The sequence below is a fragment of the Hyperoodon ampullatus genome (genome assembly GCF_949752795.1).
Source record: "Hyperoodon ampullatus genome assembly, chromosome: 18".
NCBI classification, from domain to species: Eukaryota; Metazoa; Chordata; class Mammalia; order Artiodactyla; family Ziphiidae; genus Hyperoodon; species Hyperoodon ampullatus.
Window position 1 is genome coordinate 49,320,754 of NC_136931.1, and position 27,542 is coordinate 49,348,295.

Here is a 27,542-nt window from a genome sequence, read left to right on the forward strand (position 1 = left end):
TTCTAATTTTGTAGCCTTTAGGGGGGCTGCATAGACACTCTCCAGTTTGCCCCAAGTGCTACTGGTTCCCACTGAATTATTTCTAACCACTTCACGTATTTACATTATCTTCCTGGCCCCTGAAGACGCAAGTTTGCAACCTCCACTGATCTAAACCTCATCTTTATCCCTGTGCTCTCTCCCTGACCGACCCTTTCACTCTTCCCACTGACTTCTGACTTCTTACCCCAGTCTTTTTTTTGGCCAAGCCATGTGGCTTGCGGGATCTTAGTTCCCCAACCAACAATCGAACCCAGGGAAGCTCAGAGTCCTAACCACTGGACCGCCAGGGAATTCCTCAGTCTCTCTTTTCTTACATTGCTGATGTCTTATCCCAACTCATACGGCCCCCGCCTCTTGCCTGATGTTTCTCTTTGACTCCGATCTCTCTCTGTGACCCCTGACCTCCCACTTTCACCATCTCTTCTCAGTCAAAAGCTCTATCTCCCATCCTGGCATATCATCCTTCTGGTTTCCCACTCTGGGTCTTCCATGGACAACACCCGCCCCCACCCCGCCCAGGTGCCCTCACACCCTGACCTCTGACCTTGACCTCCAGGTGCTGGATGTGCTGTGTTCCCTGTGTGTGTGCAATGGCGTGGCCGTGCGCTCCAACCAAGATCTCATTACTGAGAACTTGCTCCCTGGCCGCGAGCTTCTGCTGCAGACAAACCTCATCAACTTTGTCACCAGGTCTGGCCCCTAACCCCTGACCCCAGAACTCAGAACCTCTCAATCCCCTCCCTGACTCAGACTCCACACCCAGGTGGGTGGGCCTTCCTCCATCTCCCACCCCCGTCCCCACAGCTGTCCCCAGCTCATCCCTGGCTTCTCATTCCTCTTGTCCTCTCTCCCTGCTCCATTTCTGCCTCTGTCTCTTCCTCCCTCTTTCTTTCTTTCTGTGTTTGCTCTTTTTGTCTTCATCTGTCTGTCTCTATCTCTCCTCCATCTCTTTTTCCCGGTCTCTCTCCCATCTCTCTCTTCTCTATCCTTTGATGCCTCTCTGTCCGTCTCTGTCTCTGCTTTCTCTCTCTGTTTCTGTGTCTCTGCTTTTCTGTTTCTCTTGTGTATGTATATCTTTGTCTTTCTCCCTTCCTCTCCCACCCCCCACTAGCCTGGGTCTCCTCTCCATCTCTCCTTCATCCTCCTCTCCTGTCCTGTCTCTCCTACAGCATCCGCCCCAACATTTTTGTGGGCCGAGCAGAGGGCTCCACGCAGTACCTCAAATGGTACTTTGAGGTGATGGTGGACGAGGTGGCTCCATTCCTGACAGCTCAGGCCACCCACCTGCGGGTGGGCTGGGCCCTCACTGAAGGCTACAGCCCGTACCCTGGGGGCGGCGAGGGCTGGGGCGGCAACGGGGTCGGCGATGACCTCTATTCCTACGGCTTTGATGGGCTACATCTCTGGACAGGTACCTGGACCCTTCTAGGGGACCCTCAACCCTGACCACTGACCCAGGGTTTCTAGGCTCTCACCACATGCCTTGGGGTTCTTGGGATCCTGACCCCCAAACAGGCTAACTTTGACCCCTTACTCCTCATTTCCCAAGACCCTAACACTAGAGCTTTCAGAACCTGTTTCTTCATAGCCTCCAGAACTCTGACCCCAGAGGATGTCAGATCTCTGACCCTAGAGATCCCAGAAAACTGCCCCGATTATTATGATCTCTGATCTTTGACTTATGCCCCCAAAGGTTACAGAATCCTAACTCCAAGACGACTTTAATCTTTGACCCCCGCACCTCTCAGGAACCTAACCTCAGGGGAAACTTGACTTCTGCCTCTAATCTCTAAGGAACACTTGACCTTAGAGTTGCTAGGGTCCAGACCCTATAGGATCCTCTAATACCTGCCCCTTGTCTCTTGAGACCATTGGTTCCACTGGACCTCTGTCTTCTGACTTCTCCCTGGTGTTCCTGGTGCAGGACACGTGCCACGCCTGGTGACTTCCCCAGGGCAGCACCTCCTGGGCCCCGAGGACGTGGTCAGCTGCTGCCTGGACCTCAGCGTGCCGTCCATCTCCTTCCGCATCAATGGCTGTCCTGTGCAGGGTGTCTTCGAAGCCTTCAACCTTGATGGGCTCTTCTTCCCCGTTGTCAGCTTCTCAGCTGGTGTCAAGTAAGGACTTGCCCCAGCCCCCTGGCCAGTCCCCAGACCTGGGACTGTCCTGAGACAGCTTCTGCAAGCATGCCATGGCCTTCTATGGGGCCAGGACCCAGCAGCCTTCTCTCAGGACTGACGGGCCAGACTCCTACATGAAGGTCCCAGTGACCTCTACATGATCCCAGACACTCTGTGTCCTCCCAGTGACCCAGCCCCTCCCAATGACCTCAGCTTCACCCCAATCTCCAAGTGTCCCTCAAATTTCACAGTGACCTTCTAATGATTAATAAGTGTCTTCCAGTGACCTCCCAGATGACCTCTGACTCTCCCAATGATTCTATGCCATTCCAGTGACCTCCAGATGATTCCAGAATCTGACAGTGATCTTCCAATGACCACAAAGCCTCCCAGTGATCTGGGACTCTCCCAATGACTCCATGCTCTTAACAGCTTCCCAATGACCCCAGCATCTCCCAACGATATTCTAATAGTTCCATCATTTCCCAGTGACCTCTCAACGACCACAGTTATTTCAAAGGCCTCTCAGTAGCCCAATCTTTTCCCAGTGACCCCAACCTCTGTGAATGACTTACTCACCACTTCAGTGGCAATTATGATTTTCTCAAGGTTACACCAGACTCTCAGTGGCTTCCAAATGACCTTCTTCTTGGTCTCCCCCGAACCTTCTGGTATCTCTAGATGCTCTGTTGATCCAGGACCTCCTCCAAAGGACCTTCCCATGACCTTGGATTAACTCCCCAGTGACCTGACCCCCACTTTCCTTTCTTGGTTTTCCAAAGATTCCTGTTGGCCTCCAACATTTTCTTTGCCCTTAGACTTTCCTGACTCCTAAATGACCTCCATGACGCTCTGACTGTCCAGTGACCTCAGCTCTCCCCAGAACCTTCCACTGATCCCAAGATGGCTCCCTTCCCCCCACTGAGTACAGACTCTCCTCTGTACACTGCCCTCACTAGTGACCCCCACTCTCCCACCTAGGGTGCGGTTCCTCCTTGGTGGCCGCCATGGCGAATTCAAGTTCCTCCCTCCGCCTGGCTACGCCCCTTGTCATGAGGCTGTGCTCCCGCGAGAGCGACTTCATCTGGAGCCCATCAAGGAGTATCGGCGGGAAGGGCCCCGGGGGCCCCACCTGGTGGGCCCCAGCCGCTGCCTCTCACACACCGACTTTGTGCCCTGCCCTGTGGACACCGTCCAGGTACTGCCTGCTCTGCAAGGGTTTCCTGGAGAGGCAGACTCCCTTAGGAGCCAGGGAGATGGGGAGCTGAGCTGGAAGCTGGGGACCCTGTTGTTTAACAGGTGGGGAAACTGAGGTAGAGAGGAGGCAAAGGAATCTCTCAAGGCAGAATCTCGGTTTCAGGGAGTCCTCAGTATAGTCCCCTAAAAAAAAAGGACTATTATTTATTTATTTAATTTTTTGAAAGTATTTATTTATTTATTTGCTGCTCCGAGTGGCTTGTGGGATCTTAGCTCCCCGACCAGGGATTGAACCTGGGCCCTCAGCAGTGAAAGCATGGAGTCCCAGTCACTGGACCGCCAGGGAATTTCCTAAAAAGGACTATTATTGCCCCCAATATACGGCTGAGGAAAGCGAGGCCCAGAGAGGTTAAGCAGGCTGTGCAAGTCACACAGCATTTGAGCCCAGGCAGTCTGATCCCAAATCCTGCGATCTTATCCACCACAGTTTGTTGGGCATCTTTTCTATTCCACGCCTCTCTCACTCCTCCTATCCCAATCTGAGCTCCCCACCTTCCCTCCAGACATGTCCCTATAGGAGGGAATATAAGTCCTGTTTAAGAGCCTGATCACAGGGGTTTGACTTTCAGCATGTCGCCGTGGGCAGGCGGCTTCACTTCTCTGTGCCTCAGTTCCCTCACCTGTGAGGAAAAGGGGGGAACAGAGAACCTCCCTCTAGCATTGTTGTGAAGGTTAGATGAATTAACATATGTGAAGTGCTTAGCATGGTCCTGAGGAAATAGTAAGTACTCAATAGAGTTACTGTCATTATTGGTAGTAGTAATGTTATTGCAGGGGTGAGCTTGTCATCCCCCTGTAGCCAGGCCAGAGCCCCGGGCCTCCTCCTGGATGTCTCCGTTCCCCTCCCCCACCCACCTGGCAGCCTCAGGGGTTGTCCACTCCGCCTCTCCCAATCCCTTCTCCTCCCACATTCCACCCTGGTCCAACCATCATTATCTCTGCCTGCAGAACAACAATATAAATATGACTAGGCACCTACCATGTGCCACGCATTTATAGAAACTATGCGGGAGGGTTAGGAGCACCGACCCCGGCACAGTCGCAAGTCCCAGCACTGCTCTCCCTGTCTTAAAAACAAAGGAGTTGGTAAATGACACACCCTAGGTCAGGAAGCTAAAATAGTTTGGATAGAATCAGGACTCAAGCCCTAGTTCTTTTGATTCCACATCTTGTGATCTCTAATCAAACACAAGCTTTCCCCCACATTTAGTTAATTTAAAGATCTGTAAAATGAAAATACAGGTACTATTTATGTTTATTGAAAAAAAATCCACGCAGTTCAAGCTCACATTGTTTGAGGGTCCGCTGTATATAACATTTAGTAGTTTATGTAAATGATTTCACTGAACGCTTATAAAGTAAGTATCATGAGTTAATATTGTTCTGATTCTCATTGTACAGAGAAGGAAAGAGACGCATCCATTCATTCAGCAAACATTTCACGAGCATCCCCTTCTGGGCTGGACAGGGCTGGGAAAATGCTGGAGACAGAGACAGCCCCAGCCCTGCCTTCACGCAACCCCCATTCCACAGGGGGAGACAGACCCATTCCCAGACAGTTCCTTAATTCTGAGGATGCTAAGTCCTTACTCAGCTGGACATCAACCCTGGAGGCAGGGTGAGGTGATGGGGAGCAAGGCTCGGCAGTAGGAAAGGTCAAAAGAGCTCTCTGGGGAGCTGTTCAGGGCTCGCACGTGTTCTCGGGAAGAGGGGTCACGACACAGACTGGAGGGGATGCAGGGACCTCACAAATGTCACCTGCCCCCAGATTGTCCTGCCTCCCCATCTGGAGGGTATTCGGGAGAAGCTGGCGGAGAATATCCATGAACTCTGGGCGCTGACTCGCATTGAGCAGGGCTGGACCTACGGCCCGGTGAGGGGGCTACCTGCAGCGCGGGGGGGAGAGAGGCTAGGCTGGCTGGGGTGGAGTGAACACTGCTCACTAACTGGGAGGGGCTGGTGGCTGGGGGAAGCGACTTTGGGACACCAGGGGCTCCTTGGGTGGCAGAACGGGTCGGGGAGGCCAGGGGTCACAGTCTGGGAGTGCTGGGGAGGGAAGGGGAACCGAGGAGTTGACTCTGGAGTTTCTCCAGGTTCGGGATGACAATAAGAGGCTGCACCCATGTCTCGTGGACTTCCACAGCCTACCGGAGCCCGAGAGGAATTACAACCTGCAGATGTCGGGGGAGACGCTCAAGTGAGGGGCTGACCAGGGAGCAGGGGCCCGGGCCTGCCTGCTGGGTGGGGGTGGGGGGGCAAGGAGAGACAGAGGGAGCGAGACCGAGACTGAGAGAGACAGAGAGACAAAAGGGAGGCAGAGAGAGAGAGGGAGACTGGGATTGTGAGGCTGAAACTGACAGGGGGCAAGTAAGAGACAGAGGCATAAAGAGAGATGCTCAGCAAGTGAAAGAGAGAGAAAGAGACAAGGAAAGAAGCAGACAGGAAAAGACAAGCACAGCCAAAGAGATACAGCGACAGAGAAACAGGGAGAGTCAGGAGCCAGAGAGACACAGACACCAAGACCGAGAGAGACGGGACAGACGCCCAGAAAACCAGAACCAGAGAGGTGGAGAGAGCTAGTGACCCAGAGACAGAGCTGACAGGGGCTGGGGGATGAGGGGAGCTGGGCTGTGGGGAGAGGACGCCAGTGGCAGGGAGGCCATGTAGGGTGACCCTGTCCCCCTGCCCCCACCCCCCGTCCCAGGACCCTGCTGGCGCTGGGCTGCCACGTGGGCATGGCGGACGAGAAGGCGGAAGACAACCTGAAGAAGACAAAACTCCCCAAGACGTGAGTGTGGGCCACCCGGGCCCCACCTGGGGAAGAGAGTAGGGGGCCGGGGATGCCGTGGTGAGGGCTGGAGCAATTGAGGGCCGGTGGGGGGAGGCTGAGGTCAGAAACCAAGGGGCTGTGGGTTAGGGTGGAGGTCATAGGACCAGGGGTCAGGGCTCTGGAGTCAGTGGTGAGTGTCCTGGGTAGGTGTCAGGAATGCAGAGTTAGGCATTCCAGAGAGAGGGTGGGAGTGAGTCGGACCCAGGGTCAGGGTCTGCCATGGAGTCCGGGAAAATGAGAGAGAACAGAGGTAATATCTCTGAGTTAGAGGTAAGGGGTCAATGGAAAGAGGTGAGAAATTGTTAGAGTTGTAAGTAAGGGATCCTAAAATTATAGATGAGAGATCAGAGGTGCTGGGGATAGATGCCAAGTTTCAAAGGTCAAGGACTCCAAAACTAGGAGTTTGGAATGATAGGGTCCTGGGATCAGAGGTAAGAAGCCTCAAAGTTAGAAGTGCGGGGTCAGAGAGTTCCAGGGTGAGAGATGAGGCTCCCAAAATCAAGATGAAGGGGTCACAGAGGCCAAAGGTCAGTGAAGTCAAAGCCCTTGCTAGGGTCACAGGATTCTGGGGTCAGAAGTCAAGTATATCAAAGGTTATTTAAGGGAGTCAGAGACCCCTGATGTCAGAGACCAAAGGTCAGAAATTTCAAAGCTCAAGGCTAAAGATCATGGAATCCGAAGGACAAGGGTCAGAAGTCAGGGAGGCCGTAGCACAGAGCCTAGAAGTGGAGGTGAGGGTCTTGTCCCACCAAACCCCACCACACCCGCAGGTACATGATGAGCAATGGGTACAAGCCGGCGCCTCTGGACCTGAGCCACGTGAGACTGACGCCCGCGCAGACGATGCTGGTGGACCGGCTGGCGGAGAACGGACACAATGTGTGGGCACGAGACCGAGTGGCCCAGGGCTGGACCTACAGCTCTGTGCAGGACATCCCTGCGCGCCGGAACCCTCGCCTTGTGCCCTACCGCCTGTTGGACGAGGCCACCAAGCGCAGCAACCGGGACAGCCTCTGCCAGGCCGTGCGCACCCTGCTGGGCTACGGCTACAACATTGAGCCGCCGGACCAGGAGCCCAGTGAGTGCTGACCACAGGCCCCTGACCCTGACTCCTACCCTGACCCTAACCCCGGCCCTTGACTCCTGATCTCTGACCCAACTCGCCTCTCAATGGGCTACATCTACAGCACTCTGACCCTCTCCCCGCAACCCTGACAGAGAGGTCAGGTCTGTCCCTGACCCTGAACCTGATCTTGATCACTAACCTTGACCTGACTCAAGCCCTGCCTGGGCTACGGCTACAACACTGAACAGCCAGACCAGGAACCCAGTGAGCGCTAACCCTGACCCTGACTCCAATTCCTGACCCCCAGCTACGACCCCTAACTCCTAACCTCTGGACTATAGCTATAACATGGAGCCACCCAACCAAGGACTTAGAGAGCCTCTAATCCCTCCTAACTTGACTCCTGACCTATCACTGAGCCCCCAATCCTAGCCTCAACCCCCAACCCTGACTGTGGTCCTCAACTTTCAATTTCTTAGCCCCTGACCCCAGCCGCAATTTCTATCCCCTCCCTGACCCTGACCCTCTCTTCCTGATCCTGCTCTCAACCCTTGATTCTTACCATTGACCTTAATCTTGACCCTTCACCCCAGACCATGACCGTGACCAACCCGACTTTCTTCCTCCATGCCTCTGTCACTAGTTCCTCTGTGAAGCTCTGACTGCAAAGGCATGGAGAAGTCTCAGTAGGTCCCTCCTGCCTCTCTGGGACTACTCTGAGATTCCCCAGTTCTTCCCTATCACCAAGAATTGTCCCTTTCCTCCCAGCCCCCCAAAGGCCCTTACCTTTCCTGGTCACTCCCACCAACCCAGCCTCTCTGACTCTGCCTGGCCCCATTTGTAGGTCAGGTGGAGAGCCAGTCTCGCTGGGACCGGGTGCGCATCTTCAGGGCAGAGAAATCCTATGTGGTGCAGAGCGGCCGCTGGTACTTCGAGTTTGAGGCAGTCACCACCGGCGAGATGCGAGTGGGCTGGGCGAGGCCTGAGCTGCGGCCTGACGTGGAGCTGGGAGCCGATGAGCTGGCCTATGTCTTCAACGGGCACCGCGTGGGTAGCTCCCCGGGCTCCACTCTGCCAGGCTCTGTGGTCCTTCCCACAGCTCATACACTCCAGCCCCGCCTCTACCTGTGCCTCACTGTGTCCGCCCATCTCTGACTCTACCTCCCCACTCACCTACCCATTCTTCCACGTATCCTTCCCTCTCTCTGTCCACGCACATGTCCATCCATCATCCATCTCTCTATCCAACCATCTGTCTGTCCATTCATCCATCCTTCTCATCTGTCCACAGAATCATTTAGTCATCCACGTTGCCATCGATTCATGTAGTTGTTAGTTCCGCAGTTCACCTGTTTAGTCAATTTGTGATTTCATTTATCCATTCATCTATCCAATAATTTAATGCATAAATACATCATCTATTTATCCATCCACCCATCCATCTACCTATGTGTCTGTCTACACTTTGTTCCCTCCCTGCATCAACCCAGGTAGACTCTCCGCTTTCATTTCGTTCTTCCATCCAGCCAGATACCCTGCTTCCTATCCATCCATCTCATTATCCATTTATCTATTCTGGGGGCATATGGGTATATTTGTGTCCGTATGGGGGACATTGACTGGTTAGTTTTTCCTTTCCATACCTCTACTTGCTGCTGTCCCCAACCCTCCACTAGCACTTTGGTGGTCTGTATAACCCCAGCCCCAGTCACGGAAACAATAGAGAACCCAGGCAGAAGGGATGAGATACGGAGATTAGTGGGAGGGGAAGGCATGAAAGCTTATCCTTTAAGGATCATGGATGCAAACGTGGGGTACGATGGGGGCCACCGTGGGGGTGAACCCTCCTCTGTCCCACGTGCCCTGGACCTGACACTTGTATCTTTACGTCTCCCCTTTGCCCCCTCACAGGGTCAGCGCTGGCACTTGGGCAGTGAATTGTTTGGGCGTCCCTGGCAGTCAGGTGATGTCGTGGGCTGCATGATCGACCTCACAGAGAACACCATTATCTTCACCCTCAACGGCGAGGTCCTCATGTCCGATTCAGGCTCTGAAACAGCCTTCCGGGATATTGAGGTTGGGGACGGTGAGGGCTGGCCTTGTGGCCCCTTTCTGGTTTTCTTCCGTCTCACCTGACGCTACGCTGTCCCCTCCAGCCCCCCGCTCTTCCATCCCTTCTTTCCACAGTACCTCCTTCCCCATGGCTGCCACTGCCCTGCCCATCTATCCTCACCCCTGCCCATCTATCCCCTCCCACTAGGCTTCCTGCCCGTCTGCAGCTTGGGACCTGGCCAGGTGGGTCACCTGAACCTGGGCCAGGATGTGAGCTCCCTGCGGTTCTTTGCCATCTGTGGCCTCCAGGAAGGTTTTGAGCCATTTGCCGTCAACATGCAGCGCCCGGTCACTACCTGGTTCAGCAAAAGCCTTCCCCAGTTTGAGGCCATGCCCCCTGAGCATCCCCACTATGAGGTGAGGACCGACCCCACTCAGCACGCTCTGATCTGCTTCCAAACCTCATTCTCCCTGCAGTTCTCTTTCCCAAGTTTCTCTTTGGCTTCTTTGTTAGCCCACAAACTGTGTAGAAGTGGGTGTAAGGATCATGGGCTCCCAGGGCTGCCTTGTAGGTTATAACCTTGGCAAACTACACCTTTCTGAGCTCCAGGTACCGTGCCTACAAAATGGGGGAAGGGAGAAAAGAGAAGCTGGATTAAGTGACCCCAGTGGACATTTCCAGCCCTTATAACTATCTAATCCTACAACAAGGTTTAAAGAAATATAAATCACTGGGTACATTTTGGCACCTTCCTTACTAACTGTTATCTATGGTGGTATTTTGGGGGTTTGTTTGTTTATTGACACGCCACAAAGCACGGCAGTAAGCTTGTGGGATCTTAGTTCCCCAACCAGGCATTGAACCCGGGTCCTTGGCAGTAAGAGCAAGGAGTGCTAACCACTGGACCGCCAGGGAATTCCCATGGGTTTATTTATTTTTAGTAACTCTTCATTAATCTGGTATCCTAATTTTTAGACCCTAGTGCCTTTCTTTCCCAAGGTTAAACTCAGGGTCAGATTCTGACAATAAAAACCCACATAAATCAAAGTGATAGTCTTTTTCTCAACCTGGGAAGAACTTGAATTCCACGTGGCCAAGCTTCAGCTGGTACTTTAGAATCAGACCTGGAGTTGGCCTTTTACCTGCTGTATGACCTGGGCCTGTGACTGTCTCCTCCTGAGCCTCAGTTTTCCCATCCTAGGCATCGTTCAGATCTCCCTCTCACATTCTCTCTCTCTTTCTCTTTTCTGAATTATTTAGGTAAGTTGGAGACATCATGCCTCTTTATCCCTAAATATTTCAATGTTCCTTTCTTCAGAACAGGCTGTGCTCTCACAGAGCTGCAGTTATGAAAATCAGGGAATTTTACATTGATACATATTGTTACCTAATTTACAATCCATATTCAAATTTCGTTAATCGTGGCAATGATGCCTCTTTTTATTTTTCTGGTCCAAAATCCAATCCGCAGTTACACGTTGCAGTTAGTTGTTATGTCTCTTTAGTCTTCAGTGTAGAATGTTTCTGAGTGTTTCTTCGTCTGTCATGATAACTGACATTTTTGAAGAGTACAGACCACTTGTTTTGCAGAATATTCCTCATGTATTTGGCACGAATACCATAGCAAAGAGGTTGTGTTTTTCTTTTTTTTTTTAATTATTTATTTTATTTATTTATTTTTGGCAGTGTTGGGTCTTCGTTGCTGTGCACGGGCTTTCTCTAGTTGCAGCTAGCGGGGGCTACTCTTCGTTGTGGTGCACAGACTTCTCATTGTGGTGGCTTCCCTTGTTACGGAGCACGGGCTCTAGGCACATGGGCTTCGGTAGTTGTGGCACGCGGGTTCAGTAGTTGTGGCTCGTGGGCTCTAGAGCGCAGGCTCAGTAGTTGTGGCGCACAGGCTTAGTTGCTCTGCGGCATGTGGGATCTTCCCGGACCAGGGCACAAACCTGTGTCCCCTGCACTGGAAGGCAGATTCTTAACCACTGTGCCACCAGGGAAGCCCAGTTGTGTCCTTCTCGATGCAGAATATCAGGGCGGCACATCAAGTCATTATGTCTTATTACTGATTACATTAACTTTGACTATTTGGTTATGGTGGAGTCTGCCAAGTTTCTCCACCATCAAGTTACTATTTTTCTCTTTATAATTAATAAATAATTTGTGGGAAGGCATTTTAAGGCTAGGTAAAAATGGAAGGGTTTTAAACAGAGGAATGTCCAGTCTAGATCTGAGTTTTGGAAAGGTCTCTATTGACAGTGGATTGTAAGAGGTGAGAGTGGGAACACAAAGACCAGAGAGGTGCCTGGGGCGGGAGAGAATGGTGGGGAAGACGTGAACCTCCCAATCCCTGCCACTGCCAGATGGTGTTCTCAACCCAAAGAACAGCATGCTAGACAGCAGTGAGAATAAATAAACTAACCTACCCACAACCACATGGACGAATCTCTCAGACATAATGTTGAATGAAAGAAGCCAGACACAAAAGAGCACACACTGTAGGATCCCATTCACAGAAAGTTCAAGAATGGGCAAAGCTAACCTGTGATGTGCCAAGTCAGAAGGGCGTTAACTGTGAATGAATAATCAGACCTTAAGTTACTTTGCATACAAATCACAGGAAGGAGATGGTCAGTAGGCTTGCCAAGGAGCAGAGGCAAAACAGGATTTATTAGAGAGATGGGAGAGAGGGGAGAAACCTACTATGTGTGCATTCTTCTGCGTGTTATATTTCCACAACCAACAAGTCTAATAAAAATTCATCTGGGGAGCCTTTAAAAAAATCTGACCCTTCTGGGCTGCTCTCCCCAAGACGTCTCCCCAAGAGAGCAGGAGGGCAGAGCCCTTGTTCTGGCACACAGTAGGTGCCCAGTAAATATTTGTGTGCCTGGAACAGTGCCTGGCACACAGTAGGTGCTCAGTAAATATTTGTGTAGTGTTAGATAGATGGATGGGTGAATGGATGGATGGATGGATTGGTGGGTGGAAGGATGGAAGAATGAATGGGTGGATGGGTGGATGACCTGGTCTGGAGTGAGCCCTGTGAGCAGGAAGGTTTTGAAAGCTCCCCAGGTGATTCCAGTGTCTGACCAGGGCTGCCCACTGTACAAAGGTGTCCAGACAAAGGTAGACAGAAGGCTGAATGCACCCCACGGCCAAGCTGTGTGTCCCATGGGAGTTCATACGCTCAGAGGAGTGAGTCTTTGGCTAATTCTCACACAGTGCTCTAAGGCCTAATGGTGACTCTGTGTGTAATAAGGTTTAGGACCAATGGCCTAGCTCACCCTCCTGGCTCAGTGCTTCCTGCCTCACCCCCACAGGTGACTCGTGTGGACGGCACCGTGGACACACCCCCCTGCCTGCGCCTGACCCACCGCACGTGGGGCTCCCAGAACAGTCTGGTGGAGATGCTCTTTCTCCGGCTGAGCCTTCCGGTCCAGTTCCACCAGCACTTCCGCTGCACTGCAGGGGCCACCCCTCTGGCACCCCCTGGCCTGCAGCCTCCTGCTGAGGATGAGGTCCGGGCAGCGGAGCCTGATCCCGACTATGAAAACCTGCGCCGCTCAGCTGGGCACTGGGGCGAGGCTGAGGTGGGCAAAGAAGGAACTGCCAAGGAAGGGTCATCCGGGGGCACCGCCCAGGCTGGGGTAGAGGCCCAGCATCCCAGGGCAGAGAATGAGAAGGATGCTACCACAGAGAAGAACAAGAAGAGAGGGTGAGTCAAGTGTGGGGCAGGGTGGGGTTTGGGGGTCTGTCCTGGGACCCCCAATTAGGCAACCTCAGTAACTTGAGAAACCCCACTGTATCCCAAAGTGGGCCCATATATGCTCAGTGGGGTCAGATTACTGAGGGATCCTGTTATGTCTCGAGTGAACACTATTATTTCCCTGAGATACTCTAATTTCTCTGAGAATGTAAAATCGGGATGCCCCACTATATCTATGGAGAACTCCACGGTCCTTGGGGTACCAGAGCTTTTCATCCAATGGACTTCATTATCTGTGAACACTAAAGGGGACCTCAGAATCTTGGGAAAGTTCACTGTACCCCAAGGTATCCCAGTGAATATCATTGGTCTTCTAAATTGGGGTCACTCCTGTGTCTCAAATGTACCCCCAAAAACTAAGTTCAAGGGAGACCCTCAAAGGGCATTCAATTTGAAATGAAACTAAATCTGCTTTTCCCCTATTGGGGCAGTAGTTTTCAGTGGGATTTAGTTGTGTCTCTTGAGGGGATGTGTGGAAATGATGGGGGATTTTTAGTTATCACAGTTTTGGAGGGAGGCGCTGCTTGCTGGGGGCTCCAGGGATTCTACATGTCTTCAATGCACAAGACAGTGCCCAGTGAAGAATTGTCCTTTCCCAAATGCCTTTAGCACCCATATGAGAAATGGTGACTTAGGGGACCATTGTGTGCTCCCCAGGGGAACCTCCATGTTCCCAGAGGCACCTTTAAATCTGGGTAACCCTGGCATCCGAAAGCACAGAGCTCCTCCAGGGTGGACTATGCTGGTGCAGTTGGGAATTTCATTCCTCTAGAGGCGAGGCCTTGGGTATTAGAAACGGGGTTTATTTAGGATGGATGTGGAGGCTCGAACGTTGTGATGGAGAGGGTTGGGGAGCTGGGCTTGAGAGTGAGTCTCGTGACAGCCTCTCCTCTTCACCACCAGGTTCTTGTTCAAGGCCAAGAAGGCTGCCATGATGACCCAGCCACCAGCCACCCCCACTCTGCCCCGACTCCCTCGCGAGGTGGTGCCTGCTGACGACCGTGATGACCCTGAGATCATCCTCAATACCACCACGGTGGGAACCGGGGACCCTCAACTTCAGGCCCCCCCCAGATTTCCAAATTTCATGCTGTAATCCCCAGTAATTGCCCTTATCTGGGGATACCCCAATATATACTGGAGACCACAAAATACAGTACACATCAATTTAACCCTTTGAACCCCTAAATCCATATAGCTAGGGGCCTAAAAATTGCAGGGAACACAATGAAGCCATGGGGCACACTGATATAACTCCCAGGGCCCCCCAAATCCCAGGGATAAACCAACATAGACTCGGCACCCCAATATTTGGGTTCACCCATATAAACTCAACACCCCAAACTTAGTAGCTACTCTAGTATATTCCTGGGAACCAAAATTCACAATTATTCCAGTACAGTTTGGGGATTCACCAAATCTGGAATATTTTCTGAGACAAGCAGCCTAGTGGTTAGGATCACGGGCTACCTGGGTGTCACTTCACGGCTCTATGTCTTCTCTTCTGTGGAAGCGCTATGGTTTCCCCATCAGTAAAATGGAGCTAAAAAGTGTATCCACTTGGTGGTGGTTGTAAGGATTGAAGTGAGTTCATTTGTGAGCTATTATTTATTTATAACTTTGCTGTATAACCTGGGGAGGGACCCAAATTTGGGTGTATCACAAAACAGTCCCAAAGGATTCCCGAATCTGGGAATACATCAGTAAACACAGAAACAGAGGGACACAGACCCAGGGGGTCTCAAATCCAGTAACTTCTTGTTAAACTCCCAGAGGACACTGAGAATCCAGAGAAATCAACTCCGAGTCTCAGGGAAGCCCGCTGACCACCGGTCCCCCCTTTGCCTCTTCAGTACTATTACTCCGTGAGGGTCTTCGCCGGCCAGGAGCCCAGCTGCGTATGGGTGGGCTGGGTCACCCCGGACTACCATCAGCACGACATGAACTTCGACCTCAGCAAGGTCCGGGTGGTGACGGTGACCATGGGGGATGAGCAAGGCAACATCCACAGCAGGTGCGGGCAGCGGCGGGGGCCGTGGGAGACCGGAGGTCAGCGTTGGGCACCTCCTCCTCCTTTCCTCCTCTCTTTTTTTTTTTTTTTTTTTTTTGCGGTACACGGGCCTCTCACTGTTGTGGCCTCTCCCGTTGCGGAGCACAGGCTCCGGACGCGCAGGCTCAGCGGCCATGGCTCATGGGCCCAGCCGCTCCGCGGCATGTGGCATCTTTCCAGACCGGGGCACGAACCCGTGTCCCCTGCATCGGCAGGCAGACTCTCAACCACTGCGCCACCAGGGAAGCCCCCTCCTCTCTTCCTGCTTGTCTTCCTCCCGTGGCTCCTGCTCTGTGTTTTCCCTCCTCCTCTTCTTCGTCCATTTCTTTTCCATTCTCTCCTCCTCTTCCATCTCGCCGTCCTCTTTCTAGTTTACCTCCTTCTTCTATCCTCTCGTCCTGCTCCCCTTCTCCTTCTCCTCATTCTGGAACCACCCCTTCCCCCCACCAGCTTCTAAGAATTCTAGCTCCGAGGGGCTCAGGGTCTGGGGTGAGGGGTTTCAACACTCAGGTCTGCAGGTGGCGGGTGTTTGGGGGTGGGGCTTTGAGTCATGGTATTCCGGGAGCTCAGGGAAGGGGGTGTCCAGGGTCCAGAGCGCCTCGGCTGACGATCCGGGCACTGATCACTCCTGTGTCCTCTAGCCTCAAGTGCAGCAACTGCTACATGGTGTGGGGTGGAGACTTCGTGAGCCCCGGGCAGCAGGGCCGGATCAGCCACACAGACCTTGTCATTGGCTGCCTGGTGGACTTGGCCACTGGCCTAATGACCTTTACCGCCAACGGCAAAGAGAGCAACACCTTTTTCCAGGTAAGCCCAGCCCTCATTCAGCAACTTAGCAATAGCGTCCTGGTGTCTCAGCACCCCGGGACATCCCTTCCAGACACCCTCTGAGGGCAGACCCCAGAGAGACAGGATAAAACAGCCTCAGGACAGGCCAGAGCTGGGAGGTTCCTGGGAGACCACCTAGGTGAACCATTCCTCGAACTGACATCCAGAAAGGGGGAGACAGAGCAGAGCCTTGACCTTGGAGAGAGGTCCATATCCCTCTTGGGCTGGGTGATACCAGTCGCCACCTTTTCACCAATCAGGGCACATCCTGGGATGGGCCAAAATTCTAAGGTGGGATTTTCCTTTTCATCACTTTATTATGAATGATTTCAAGCATCCAGCAAAATTGAAGGGACTGTATCATGAATGCCCATATACCTACTACCGCGAATCTGCTATCCATCCATTAATCCATCTAACTTTATTTTATAAAACTTTATTTTAAATGGAGAATTTAAAAAATACGCAAAAGTAGAACAACATAATGAACCTCCATGTCCCCATACACAGCTCCAACTAGTACCCACTCACAGCCAACCTTGATTCATCTTTATCCACACCCACTGGAGGATTTTGAAGGAAATCCCAGATATCGTATGGTTTGTCTCAGATACATCATATGGTTTGTCTCTTTTCAGTATGTATCTCTAAAAGATAAAGATTCTTTTAAAAAAACATAGCCACAGTACCACTGTTATCTTAAAAAATAAGAGAATTCTTAGATATCACCAAATATCCAGCCCATGGTCGAACTTCTCTGGTTGTCTCAAAAATGTCTTTTTACCGTTTGTTTGAATCAGAATCTAAATAAGGCGATATGTTTTGGTTGGTTGCTAAGTCCCTTCAGTCTCTTTTCATATGTAGATTTCCCTTCCATTTTTTTTCTTTTTTTCCCCTTTGAAATGTATTTACTGAAGAAACCAGCTGTCTGTCTGGTAGAACTTTGCTCCTCAAAGTGTGTTCCCTGGACCAGCAGGCTCTGCATCGCCTGGGAACCTGTTAGAAATGCAGAATCTCAGGCTCTTACCCAGACCTGCCCAATCAGAATCTGATTTTTTTTTTTAAGAGGGCTTGAGTTTTAGCTTAGTTTTTTTTTTTTAATTAATTAATTTATTTGTGGCTGTGTTGGGTCTTTGTTTCTGTACGAGGGCTTTCTCTAGTTGTGGCGAGCGGGGGCCACTCCTCATCGTGGTGCGCGGACCTCTCACTGTCGCAGCCTCTCTTGCTGCGGAGCACAGGCTCCAGATGCGCAGGCTCAGCAGTTGTGGCTCACGGGCCTAGTTGCTCCATGGCATGTGGGATCCTCCCAGACCAGGGCTCGAACCCGTGTCCCCTGCATTAGCATGCAGATTCTCAACCACTGCACCACCAGGGAAGCCCCAGAATCTGATTTTTTAAATAAATCTCAGGGCATTCGTGTGCATACTACCATCTGAAGAGTGCTGGCCTAGTTTCCCACAGGCTGAATCTGGCTGATGCACACCTGAGGTGTCATTTAAACATTTTCCTCCGTCCCCTGTATTTTCTTGTAAACTGGGAGATGGGTCCAGATTAGATTGGATTAGATTCAGGTTTGGCAAGACTGCTTCACAGATAGGGGTGTTTGTTGTGTTAGAGCCTGGGTGGGTTTCTCTTCAAAGATCAGAGGGGCTGCAGGGAAAGGCAGTCAGAGGATGCTTTTTGAACTCTGAAGAATAAATAAGTGCTTGGGAGAGAAACAGGAATGGCATTCATGGGTGGGGGTGGGCGTGATGTACGCAAAGACCCAGATGACAGGTTGCCCTGGGGGAGGTGGAGGAGGTTGGCCTCATTGGATCAGAGGAGGTGCAGCCCGTGAGCCACTTCAGGGATCTTGCGGAAACTCCAGTGCCTGAGTTTGGATCTGTAGACACCAGCAGCATCAGGCTGGGGCAACTGGCTCCCGAGTCGGGGATCCAGAGTCAGTACCACCTCCAGTTCATCTCCTTCCTCACCCTGCCCTCTTCTCCCTTCCCAGGTGGAACCCAATACGAAGCTGTTTCCTGCTGTCTTTGTCCTGCCGACACACCAGAATGTCATCCAGTTTGAGCTGGGGAAGCAGAAGGTCAGGGTGCAGTGATGGGGCGCTGATGGGGGCAGGCTGAGGACAGAGGTGTGGGAGGTCAGGCTGGCAGAGCGGCTGAAGTGGGGGGAGAAATCCGGGAGGTCTTCCTGGAAACAGAGTGGCGGGAGGGAAAGGGTGGGGAATCCTGACATGTGCATACCCCTGTGTCCCCAGAACATCATGCCGCTGTCGGCCGCCATGTTTGTGAGCGAGCGCAAGAACCCCACCCCACAGTGCCCGCCGCGGCTCGAGGTGCAGATGCTGATGCCCGTGTCGTGGAGCCGCATGCCCAACCACTTCCTGCAGGTGGACACGCGGCGTGCGGGCGAGCGGCTGGGCTGGGCTGTGCAATGCCAGGAGCCGCTGACCATGATGGCCCTGCACATCCCCGAGGAGAACCGGTCAGGGACAGCCCCGGCGCCCAGGGGTGGGGCGGATACTGCAAGCGCTCTGGGGTCTGGATCCCACCCGGTGCCCCTCCCCACTACCCCAGGACTCCAGACAACACCTCAGGAAGCCCCGGACCTACCTTACCATCCCCAAATAACACTCCAGGGGGCTCTAAATCCCTTTCAGCAGGCTCAGACCCACCTCAGGGGGCCCAGACTCAGCCCAGGCATCCCCAGCTAACACCCCCGTGGACTCCAGACTCACCTACGGGGCTCCAAGCCCATCGCAGGGAGTCCAGATCCACATCAAGGAGACCACACAACACCCCAGAGGCCTCAAGTGCACCTCAGAGAGTCTTGCACGTTATTCAGAGAGGCCTGGAGGCACCCCAGGTTCTCTTGGACATACCCAGGAGACTTTAGAAGTATCCCTTGGAGATACCTAACCCACTCCAGGGGACCCAGGCACACCGGGCTAAAGAGTATTCAGATGGATGACAGGAAAGCTTTTAAGGACTCTAAATGTGGCCAGGATCCCAGACTCACCCGAGGAAGATACTTCATCTTTCCATTATTCACTGATTCGACAAATAGCTCTGAGCTGCTCCTGTGTGACAGCAGAATTCTAGCCTGGAGACACCAAACTCTTGTGAACAGACATTCTAGTAATGCTCAGACCTGCCCAGGAGGACTCAGACCCATCCCCAGGGGCCTCAGACACACCCATTTATTCATTTGTTCCTACAACAAATATTTATTGAGCACATACTATTTGCTAAGTCCTTTATTTATTTATTTATTTATTTTTGGCTGTGTTGGGTCTTCGTTGCTGCACGTGGGCTTTCTGTAGTTGCAGCGAGTGGGGGCTACTCTTCGTTGCGGTGCGCAGGCTTCTCATTGCGGTGGCTTCTCTTGTTGCGGAGCACAGGCTCTAGGCGCGCGGGCTTCAGTAGTTGCGGCACGTGGCTCAGTAGTTGTGGCTCGCAGGCTCTAGAGCACAGTCTCAGTAGTTGTGGCGCACTCGCTTAGTTGCTCTGCGGCATGTGGGATCTTCCCGGACCAGGGCTCCAACCCATGTCCCCTGCACTGGCAGGTGGATTCTTAACCACTGTGCCAGCAGGGAAGCCCGCTAAGTCCTTTTTAGGTGGTGGGAATATAGCAAACAAACAAATACACAAAAGAGGCAGAAATGTCCTGTACTGGTGGAGTTTACATTCTGGTGGTGCTCAAATATAACCAGGGTACTCAGACCTGCCAGAGGGGGATTCAGACCCAACCTGAGATCCTAGATACATCTCAGGGTCACCAGATATTTCCCATGGACTCTTAGATCCCCAGAGTACCAGACCATCCCACAGATCCCAGATGTATGTCAGGGAGCCCCCAGACCACTGAGGGCCTTCCAGAACCATTAAAAGACTCCTAGACTCAGCTCCACAGACCTCACAGAACCCTGACCCAGCAGAACACTGGGATTTGCTGCTGGGGCCACCAACACTCACCTGAGCACCTCTTTGCCTCTCTGTGGTCTGTGTCTCTGTCTCCCACCTCCTCTGCCTGCTGAGTCCCTGAATGTGGCCCATCTCCACTGCAGATGCATGGACATCCTGGAGCTGTCGGAGCGCTTGGACCTGCAGCGGTTCCACTCGCACACCCTCCGCCTCTACTGCGCTGTGTGTGCCCTGGGCAACAACCGCGTGGCCCATGCTCTGTGCAGCCACGTGGACCAGGCACAGCTGCTGCACGCCCTGGAAGACGCGCACCTGCCCGGCCCCCTGCGTGCAGGCTACTACGACCTCCTCATCAGCATCCATCTCGAAAGTGCCTGCCGCAGCCGCCGCTCCATGCTCTCTGAGTACATCGTGCCCCTCACTCCTGAGACCCGTGCCATCACCCTCTTCCCGCCTGGAAAAAGAGCAGATAATGGTCCCCGCCGCTACGGCCTTCCTGGTGTCGGCATCACCACCTCGCTGCGGCCTCCACACCATTTCTTAGCTCCCTGTTTTGTGGCTGCCCTGCCACCTGCTGGGGCGGCAGGAGCTCCATCCCGTCTCAGCCCCAGCATCCCTCTGGAGGCTCTTCGGGACAAAGCACTAAGGATGCTGGGGGAGGCAGTGCGAGACGGTGGGCAGCACGCACGCGACCCTGTCGGGGGCTCCGTGGAGTTCCAGTTTGTGCCCGTGCTCAAGCTTGTGTCCACCCTGCTGGTAATGACTTCCTCCTGCTTCCCTCTGTCCTGTTCTTTCACATTCCAAATCATCCATCCATCCGTACATACATACCTACATACGTTCCCCTCCCATTTATACATCCAACTACCCATTCACCTCTCTGTCCATATACCCTTCACCTTCCAACTTATCCTTCTATCATCTACTCATTCACTTTTCCTTCCATCCATTCGTCTGCCATCTATTCATCTGTTTAGTAATCACTTCCTTCTTTCCATTCATCCATCCAACCAACCATCATTCATCCATCCTCCACCAACCTTTCCATCCATCCACCTGTTCATTCAAACATACCCCCGTCTTTCCATCCAAAAGTTCCGCATCTATTTATCCTTCCAGTCTCCACCCAATTATCCATCCATCCATCCTTGTATCCATCTATCTAACTTTCAATCTAGTTGTCCATTCATTCACACATCATTACATCCACTATTTCATCTATTCATCCATCCACCTACCCATGTATTTATTAATCTATCTTTCCCTTCATGCATTCAACCATCATCTTCCTTCCACCTGTGCATCCATTCATCCCCCCATCCACAGATCATCCATTTCTCCATCTTCCACCTATCTGTCCATCAATCCATGCATCTCTCTATCCATATATATTAAGACCCATCCACATACCCACAGATCCATCCAACCATCTACACCCTTCAATTCACCCATTCTCCATCCTTCTACCCCTTCTTCATTTCATGTACCCTTTCATTCACATACCCACCTAATGACTCATCCATATATCCATCCATCCATCCAATTTTTCATACACAAACCTATCCACCCATCCACATATCCATCCTACCCCGGTGCCTGGTTATTTACCCATTTGTCTATTTGCCCATCCACTCGTTTACTTGCTTATGCATCTGTCAAACCATCTATCCACCCACCTATCTATACATCATTTATCCTGTCATCCATCTACCCACCATCTCTTCTTCCACCTTTACCTTCACCTCTCAGTTCATTATCCACTCATCCATCCATCTCCCCATCAAACCTCTACTATTCCATCTATTAATTCATCCACCCAGTCACCCAGTCCTCCCCCCATTTATTCATCTCTCTCTCTTTCCCCACTATTTTTCCCTTTTATCTACCTACTCTCCTTCCATCTGATAGCATCTTCATTATGTTGACTGAGAGGTAGCATATGCTGGGAGATATGAGGGCCTCAGGTGTAGGATGTGTCCTGTTACAGAGTAACAAAAGCTCAAGCTTGGGAAAAAGGACACTTCCTTGTGAAGGAAGAGGTGCTCACGTTTGGCTATGTAGTCTGGGCCATGTACGTGGGACACAGGGTGTGGATCTGGGGGGATCTTAAGGAGGATGGATGGCAGGGCAGGGGGGATGCCATTCCTGCTGGTAAGAGGAATCATATACAGCCAATGCAGGAATGAATCTGGCCTGTGCAGGAGAAACAGATCTGGGGAGTGAGACTGGGTCTTGATTATAGAAGCCTTGCAGGCCACAGTGACAGACCCAGGCTTTGTCCCATAGGTGATGGGCATCTTTGGCGATGAGGATGTGAAACAGATCTTGAAGATGATTGAGCCTGAAGTATTCACTGAGGAAGAAGAGGAAGAGGAGGAAGAGGAGGACGAGGAGGAGAAGGAGGAGGATGAGGAGGAAGAGGCACGGGAGAAAGAAGATGCAGAAAAAGAGGAAGAGGAGACAGCAGAAGGGGAAAAAGAAGAAGACTTGGAGGAGGGGCTGCTCCAGATGAAGCTGCCGGAGTCTGTTAAGTTACAGGTGGGCTGATTCTTCCTGTTTTCCAGCCTCCATCCCTCTGGGCTAGGACATACAGGGTCTGGTGGGGCTTGAGTCTGGACTTTGTCCCAAGGCACTGGGGAGCTGTGGAAGGGCATAAAGCAGTGGAGTGCTGCTGGCTTTGAATGAGCTATCTGGTTTCCATGTGGGAGGTGAATTAGAGGGATGAGACCGTGGAGATGGCCAGCTTGAGGATCCAGGCAGGAGACAGTGGTGGCTCGACCAGAGCAGGGCTATGGAGTGGGGAGAGAAAGCAAGAAAAGTTTCAAGGAAGTCCTGACGGTCTCACCACCATCCCTCCTACTGCATGGCTGTCATCCCACAGATGTGTCACCTGCTGGAGTATTTCTGTGACCAAGAGCTGCAGCACCGTGTAGAGTCTCTTGCAGCCTTTGCAGAGCGCTACGTGGACAAGCTCCAGGCCAACCAGAGGGACCGCTACAGCATCCTTGTGAAAGCCTTCACCATGACTGCAGCTGAGACCGCCCGACGTACTCGCGAGTTCCGCTCCCCACCCCAGGAGCAGGTCCTCTGACCCCTGACCCCAGCTGGCCTTACTGTCTAAACCCAGCCTCAACCTCTCCCCTTACTCTGATCACTGATGATACTCACTTAACCTCTAAATCTGAGCTTGACCTCTGACCCTATCCATATACTTATCTGTTACTCTTCTACCTCTCTCTGAACCAGACTTCTGAGTCACCGCAGACTGACCCTGACTCCTTTCGAACTTTTAGTCGCCCAGATATTCTTTACTAATGACCTTAGACAGGAACTCATGATTGGATCTTTGATCCTTGACTTCAGAGTTCCTGCTCTGGGGTCTCTGACCCTCATTCTAATCTTTGGCCTTCCCCTAGATCAACATGCTATTGAACTTCAAAGATGCTGAGGATGAGGAAGATTGTCCTGTCCCTGAAGAGATCCGACAGGATTTGCTCGAATTTCATCAAGACCTGCTGACACACTGTGGTAAGAGAGGAGATCAGAGAATCCTCCTCCCAAATGTGCTCTTGAGACCTGTCTTGAAGTTTTCCTAAGATTTCCTGATCTTAAATATCTACAGTATTTGTGCAGTAACTGTTGGTAAAATGAATGAGTGACTGAATGAATGAACATGTTGTGAACAGGTAGATGATGAGTGGAAGGATATGTTTATATGGGTATTTGGGTGGATGTATATGTGGACACATGGCTGTAGGCTATAGCTGGATGGAAGAGTGTGTGAATTGATGGAGAGAAGGATAGCCGAATAAAGAAATGGGTGAAGAGACGGCTGACTGGTTGGATGAATGAAAAGGATGGATGGATGACCTCTATTTTTTCTCATAAGCCAGCTGATAATCTTACTGAGATTTTCTTATATGTGATGAGTCACTTTTCCCTGGCTGGCTCTCAAGATTTCTCTTTACCTTTGCCTTTAAGCAGTTTGAGTATGATGTATCTAGGTGTGGAGCTCAATGAATTTATCCTACTTGAGCTATTTTTGTTTTTTGCCGCACCATGAGGTTTGTGGGATCTCAGTTCCCCAACAAGGGATCGAACCCAGGCCACGGCAGTGAAAGCCAGGAATCCTAACCACTAGTCCACCAAGCTTCTTGGATGTGTAGATTAATATTTTTCATCAAATTTGGGACTTTGAGGCCATTATTTTTCCAAATATTTTTCTGCTCCTTTCTCATCTCTCCTTCTAGGACTCCCATTATGCATCTGTTGGTACACTAGATGGTGTCCCACAGGTCTCTGAGGCTCTGTTAGTTTTTCCTCAGACTGGATAACCTCTGTTGTTCTACCTTCAAGTTCATTGATTCTTTCTCCTACCAGCTCAAGTATGCTGTTGTACCCCTCTAGTGTTTTTTAAATTTCAGTTTTTGTACTTTTCAACTCTATATGGTTATTTTTTATATTGTCTACCTCTATTAATATTCTCTGTTTGATGAGCCATTGTCATCATAGTTCTCTTTAATACTTTAGACTTGGTTTCCTTTAGTTCTTTGAAGATACTTGCAATAGTTGATTTAAAAGACAAATGATTCAAGGAATCAATAAATGAACAAACATGAACATATAAAGAAACAAATGAAAAACCCCATGAATGCACACATGAATGAGAAATGAGTGAGTGAACACATGAATGAATAAAGAAGTAAATGATAGAGCAGATTAATAAGCAAACAGATGAATGACATGCCTTCCCTTCTTGACCACCTCCAGGAATTCAGCTGGCGGGAGAGGAGGAAGAACCAGAGGAAGAAGCCACCCTGGGCAGCCGCCTGATGAGCCTGTTGGAGAAGGTACGGCTGCTGAAGAAGAAGGAGGAGAAACCGGAGGAGGAGCCACCTGCTGAGGAGCACAAACCCCGTGAGGACTGGGGTCACCAGGGATGGCACAGGGGTGGGCCAAGCAGCCCTGTGCTTGGGGAGTTTCTGGGTCCAAGACAGGCCACCAGGAGTAGCTCAAGGGATGGGTGGATGGGTATTAATGAGAGAGGACGAGTGGAGAGTGGGGTGAGAGAGGAGGCATGCTGGAGGTGTGGCCCCAAAGTTGGGGCTGCACAGTGTGTGTGTTGGAACAGTGTGATGCATGGCTGCCAGAGCAGAGGCATACATCCAACCTTGGGATGGGGCAACTCCTGCACCACCATGGCTTCCATGTACTTGTGGCTTTTCTTTGTTTTTCCCTTATTTCTTGGTGAAATGATTACTATGCTGAGGGGTTAGGAAAGCAGTCATGATAAATGTTGGGCCCATGGGTCATTAGGCAAACTATATATTAACACCATATAATAAGGACAGAGTCCCTAACATTGGTGGAGGGTTTATTCTATAACATTCAAGAAATTTTATTAGGCCAACTCTGGGCCAGGCACTGTTGGTAGGGCCAGGGAATATAATAGGGGGAAGAGTCAAAGTCCCTGCCCTCAAGGAGTTTAGAATATTATAAAAGACACCAATATACATATACCATAATGTCAGATGGCCATACGTATTAAGAAGAAAACTAAAGCTGAGTGAGAGGAGAGAGAGGGACAAAGATGGAAAGGTTGGAGTCGGGGAGTGAGGTATGCAAAGATCTGGGGAAAGATGATTGGTACAGATGGAACAGCCAGTGCAAAGGCCCTGAGGCAGGAACATGCTTAGTGCGTTTAGAGACCAGTGTGGCTGGAGCAGAGTGAGCAGGAAGAGAGGTACAGAATATGAAGTCAGAAGTGATGGGTCCTGATCGTGTAGAGCAGATGGAGGGAAGGTAGCACATGTCACAGGTCATGAATTGACACCATCATTCAGTGCCAGTGCAGGAAGGTTTCTCCTGACCCTGAGACACAGGAGACATCTGTCTTCTCTCCCAGAAATCCTGGGAAGAAAAAGGGTTGGGAGAGAAAGAGAGACAGGGAGAGAAATGGATGCTGGGTATAGGAGAGGAGAGTCCCGGGGACATCGCCAGGGAAAATAAAAGAGTTCATTTTTGACATAATTTTCAGATGACACCAAAGTCTTCACAGATTTTCTTTGTGTCTGTTGTCTCCCATGATGAAAAATCAGCAGTGTTTTTACAGAACAAATGGAATTACCACTTGCACTTTCAAAGGTGCTCAGGATAATGCTCTGGTACTTTGCAGTGATACAAATGCTTTTTCCTCTTAAAGCTTTTAGGGGGGCACTTACAGTCTGGGTATAGGGTGAAGAGGATAGGGAGACTCCTAGAGCCACAGAACAAAATCTGCCAGAATCTGCCCACTCCTGGCAGGGGGAGGGCAGGGGGTGGGTGGTTAGTGACTGAGAAGCCCTCTGGAAAGAGGGGCGCCCTCTGTACCGTTTTCGCCCAAGGCCCTGGCCAGGAAGAGTGTTCCTACCCTTGTGTCCCCTTCCCAGAGTCGCTGCAGGAGCTGGTGTCCCACACAGTGGTGCGTTGGGCCCAAGAGGACTTCGTGCAGAGCCCCGAGCTGGTACGGGCCATGTTCAGCCTCCTGCACCGGCAGTACGACGGGCTCGGGGAGCTGCTGCGTGCCCTGCCCCGGGCCTATACTATCTCCCCCTCCTCCGTGGAGGACATCATGAGCCTGCTTGAGTGCCTTGGCCAGATCCGGTCCCTGCTCATCGTGCAGATGGGCCCCCAGGAGGAAAACCTCATGATCCAGAGCATTGGGTGAGGCCCCGCCCCTCCCCTGACGCTACACGTCCCAGGGGAAGGGAGGGGAGACCTTCCGGCTCAAGCTTGTCCACCGGCTCACGTCCTCTGGATGCAACAATGTGTCCTTCCCCACTTCTGCCTCATCCTCAGGGTGGTGTGCTCCTCCCAGCAGCCAGCCCATCTCCCTAGGTAATGTCCCCCCACCCCCCCGTACCTCTCCACCCACCCATGGGTAACAGCTCCTACTCACCTGTGACTCTTGGCTCAAGATTTACCCTCTTTGAGCTTCGGTTTCTTCATCTCTAAACTGGGGAAGAGCCACGCTTATCTTGAAGAGTTGTGGTGCGGCTTCAGTGAGCTCGTGTAGCGGTACTAACAGTAATAATAATAAAGATAACAGTAGTTGATCAGTCAGTGCCAAGTGAGCCTCATTCACTCACTCAGCAAACATCTATTGAGCACCTACTGTGTGCCAGGCCCTTTCTAGGCACTTGGGGTTACAACATGCAACATGATAGAGATCTCCGCCCCAGGGAAGCCCACCTTGGATCCTCTGGTCTCCTTGTCTGTGAAAGAGGAATAATTCTAGTTCCCGCCTCCCAGAGTGGACATAAGGATTGAATGAGTTCAGATCTGTAAAGCGAGCGGTGCCGGGCACAGACTAGGAGTTCAGTAAATGTTAACTGTTACCACAGTGGTGGTGATGGCCCCCGCAAGGGTCTGGAGGCTCTCCCTGGACTTGCCCCCATGCACTCTACCTGTCCACAGGAACATCATGAACAACAAAGTCTTCTACCAACACCCGAACCTGATGCGGGCGCTGGGCATGCATGAGACAGTCATGGAGGTCATGGTGAATGTCCTTGGGGGCGGCGAATCCAAGGTAAGGGGGCTGCGTGGGCCGGGGAGCTCAGGGGAGGGGG

General features: G+C 51.6%; 1 protein-coding gene across 3 annotated transcripts in view; it reads left to right on the forward strand.

The window, feature by feature from the left end:
- The window catches only part of RYR1 (ryanodine receptor 1), a gene marked incomplete at its 5' end in the record, with an annotated part of 117,246 nt that overhangs the window by 18,226 nt on the left and 71,478 nt on the right, over positions 1 to 27,542 (forward strand). For all 3 annotated transcript variants that reach the window (XM_079723525.1, XM_079723527.1, XM_079723526.1), the window contains 24 exons: positions 599 to 732; positions 1,212 to 1,453; positions 1,967 to 2,159; positions 3,144 to 3,360; positions 5,188 to 5,292; positions 5,513 to 5,616; positions 6,124 to 6,207; positions 7,020 to 7,327; positions 8,160 to 8,362; positions 9,227 to 9,401; positions 9,576 to 9,784; positions 12,686 to 13,080; positions 14,035 to 14,167; positions 14,985 to 15,145; positions 15,823 to 15,988; positions 18,006 to 18,092; positions 18,267 to 18,493; positions 20,076 to 20,688; positions 22,219 to 22,470; positions 22,814 to 23,014; positions 23,349 to 23,460; positions 24,703 to 24,849; positions 26,361 to 26,634; positions 27,388 to 27,502. In XM_079723525.1, coding sequence (XP_079579651.1) covers positions 599 to 732; positions 1,212 to 1,453; positions 1,967 to 2,159; positions 3,144 to 3,360; positions 5,188 to 5,292; positions 5,513 to 5,616; positions 6,124 to 6,207; positions 7,020 to 7,327; positions 8,160 to 8,362; positions 9,227 to 9,401; positions 9,576 to 9,784; positions 12,686 to 13,080; positions 14,035 to 14,167; positions 14,985 to 15,145; positions 15,823 to 15,988; positions 18,006 to 18,092; positions 18,267 to 18,493; positions 20,076 to 20,688; positions 22,219 to 22,470; positions 22,814 to 23,014; positions 23,349 to 23,460; positions 24,703 to 24,849; positions 26,361 to 26,634; positions 27,388 to 27,502 — 4,857 coding nt within the window. The remainder of the gene's footprint in view (positions 1 to 598; positions 733 to 1,211; positions 1,454 to 1,966; positions 2,160 to 3,143; positions 3,361 to 5,187; positions 5,293 to 5,512; positions 5,617 to 6,123; positions 6,208 to 7,019; positions 7,328 to 8,159; positions 8,363 to 9,226; positions 9,402 to 9,575; positions 9,785 to 12,685; positions 13,081 to 14,034; positions 14,168 to 14,984; positions 15,146 to 15,822; positions 15,989 to 18,005; positions 18,093 to 18,266; positions 18,494 to 20,075; positions 20,689 to 22,218; positions 22,471 to 22,813; positions 23,015 to 23,348; positions 23,461 to 24,702; positions 24,850 to 26,360; positions 26,635 to 27,387; positions 27,503 to 27,542) is intronic.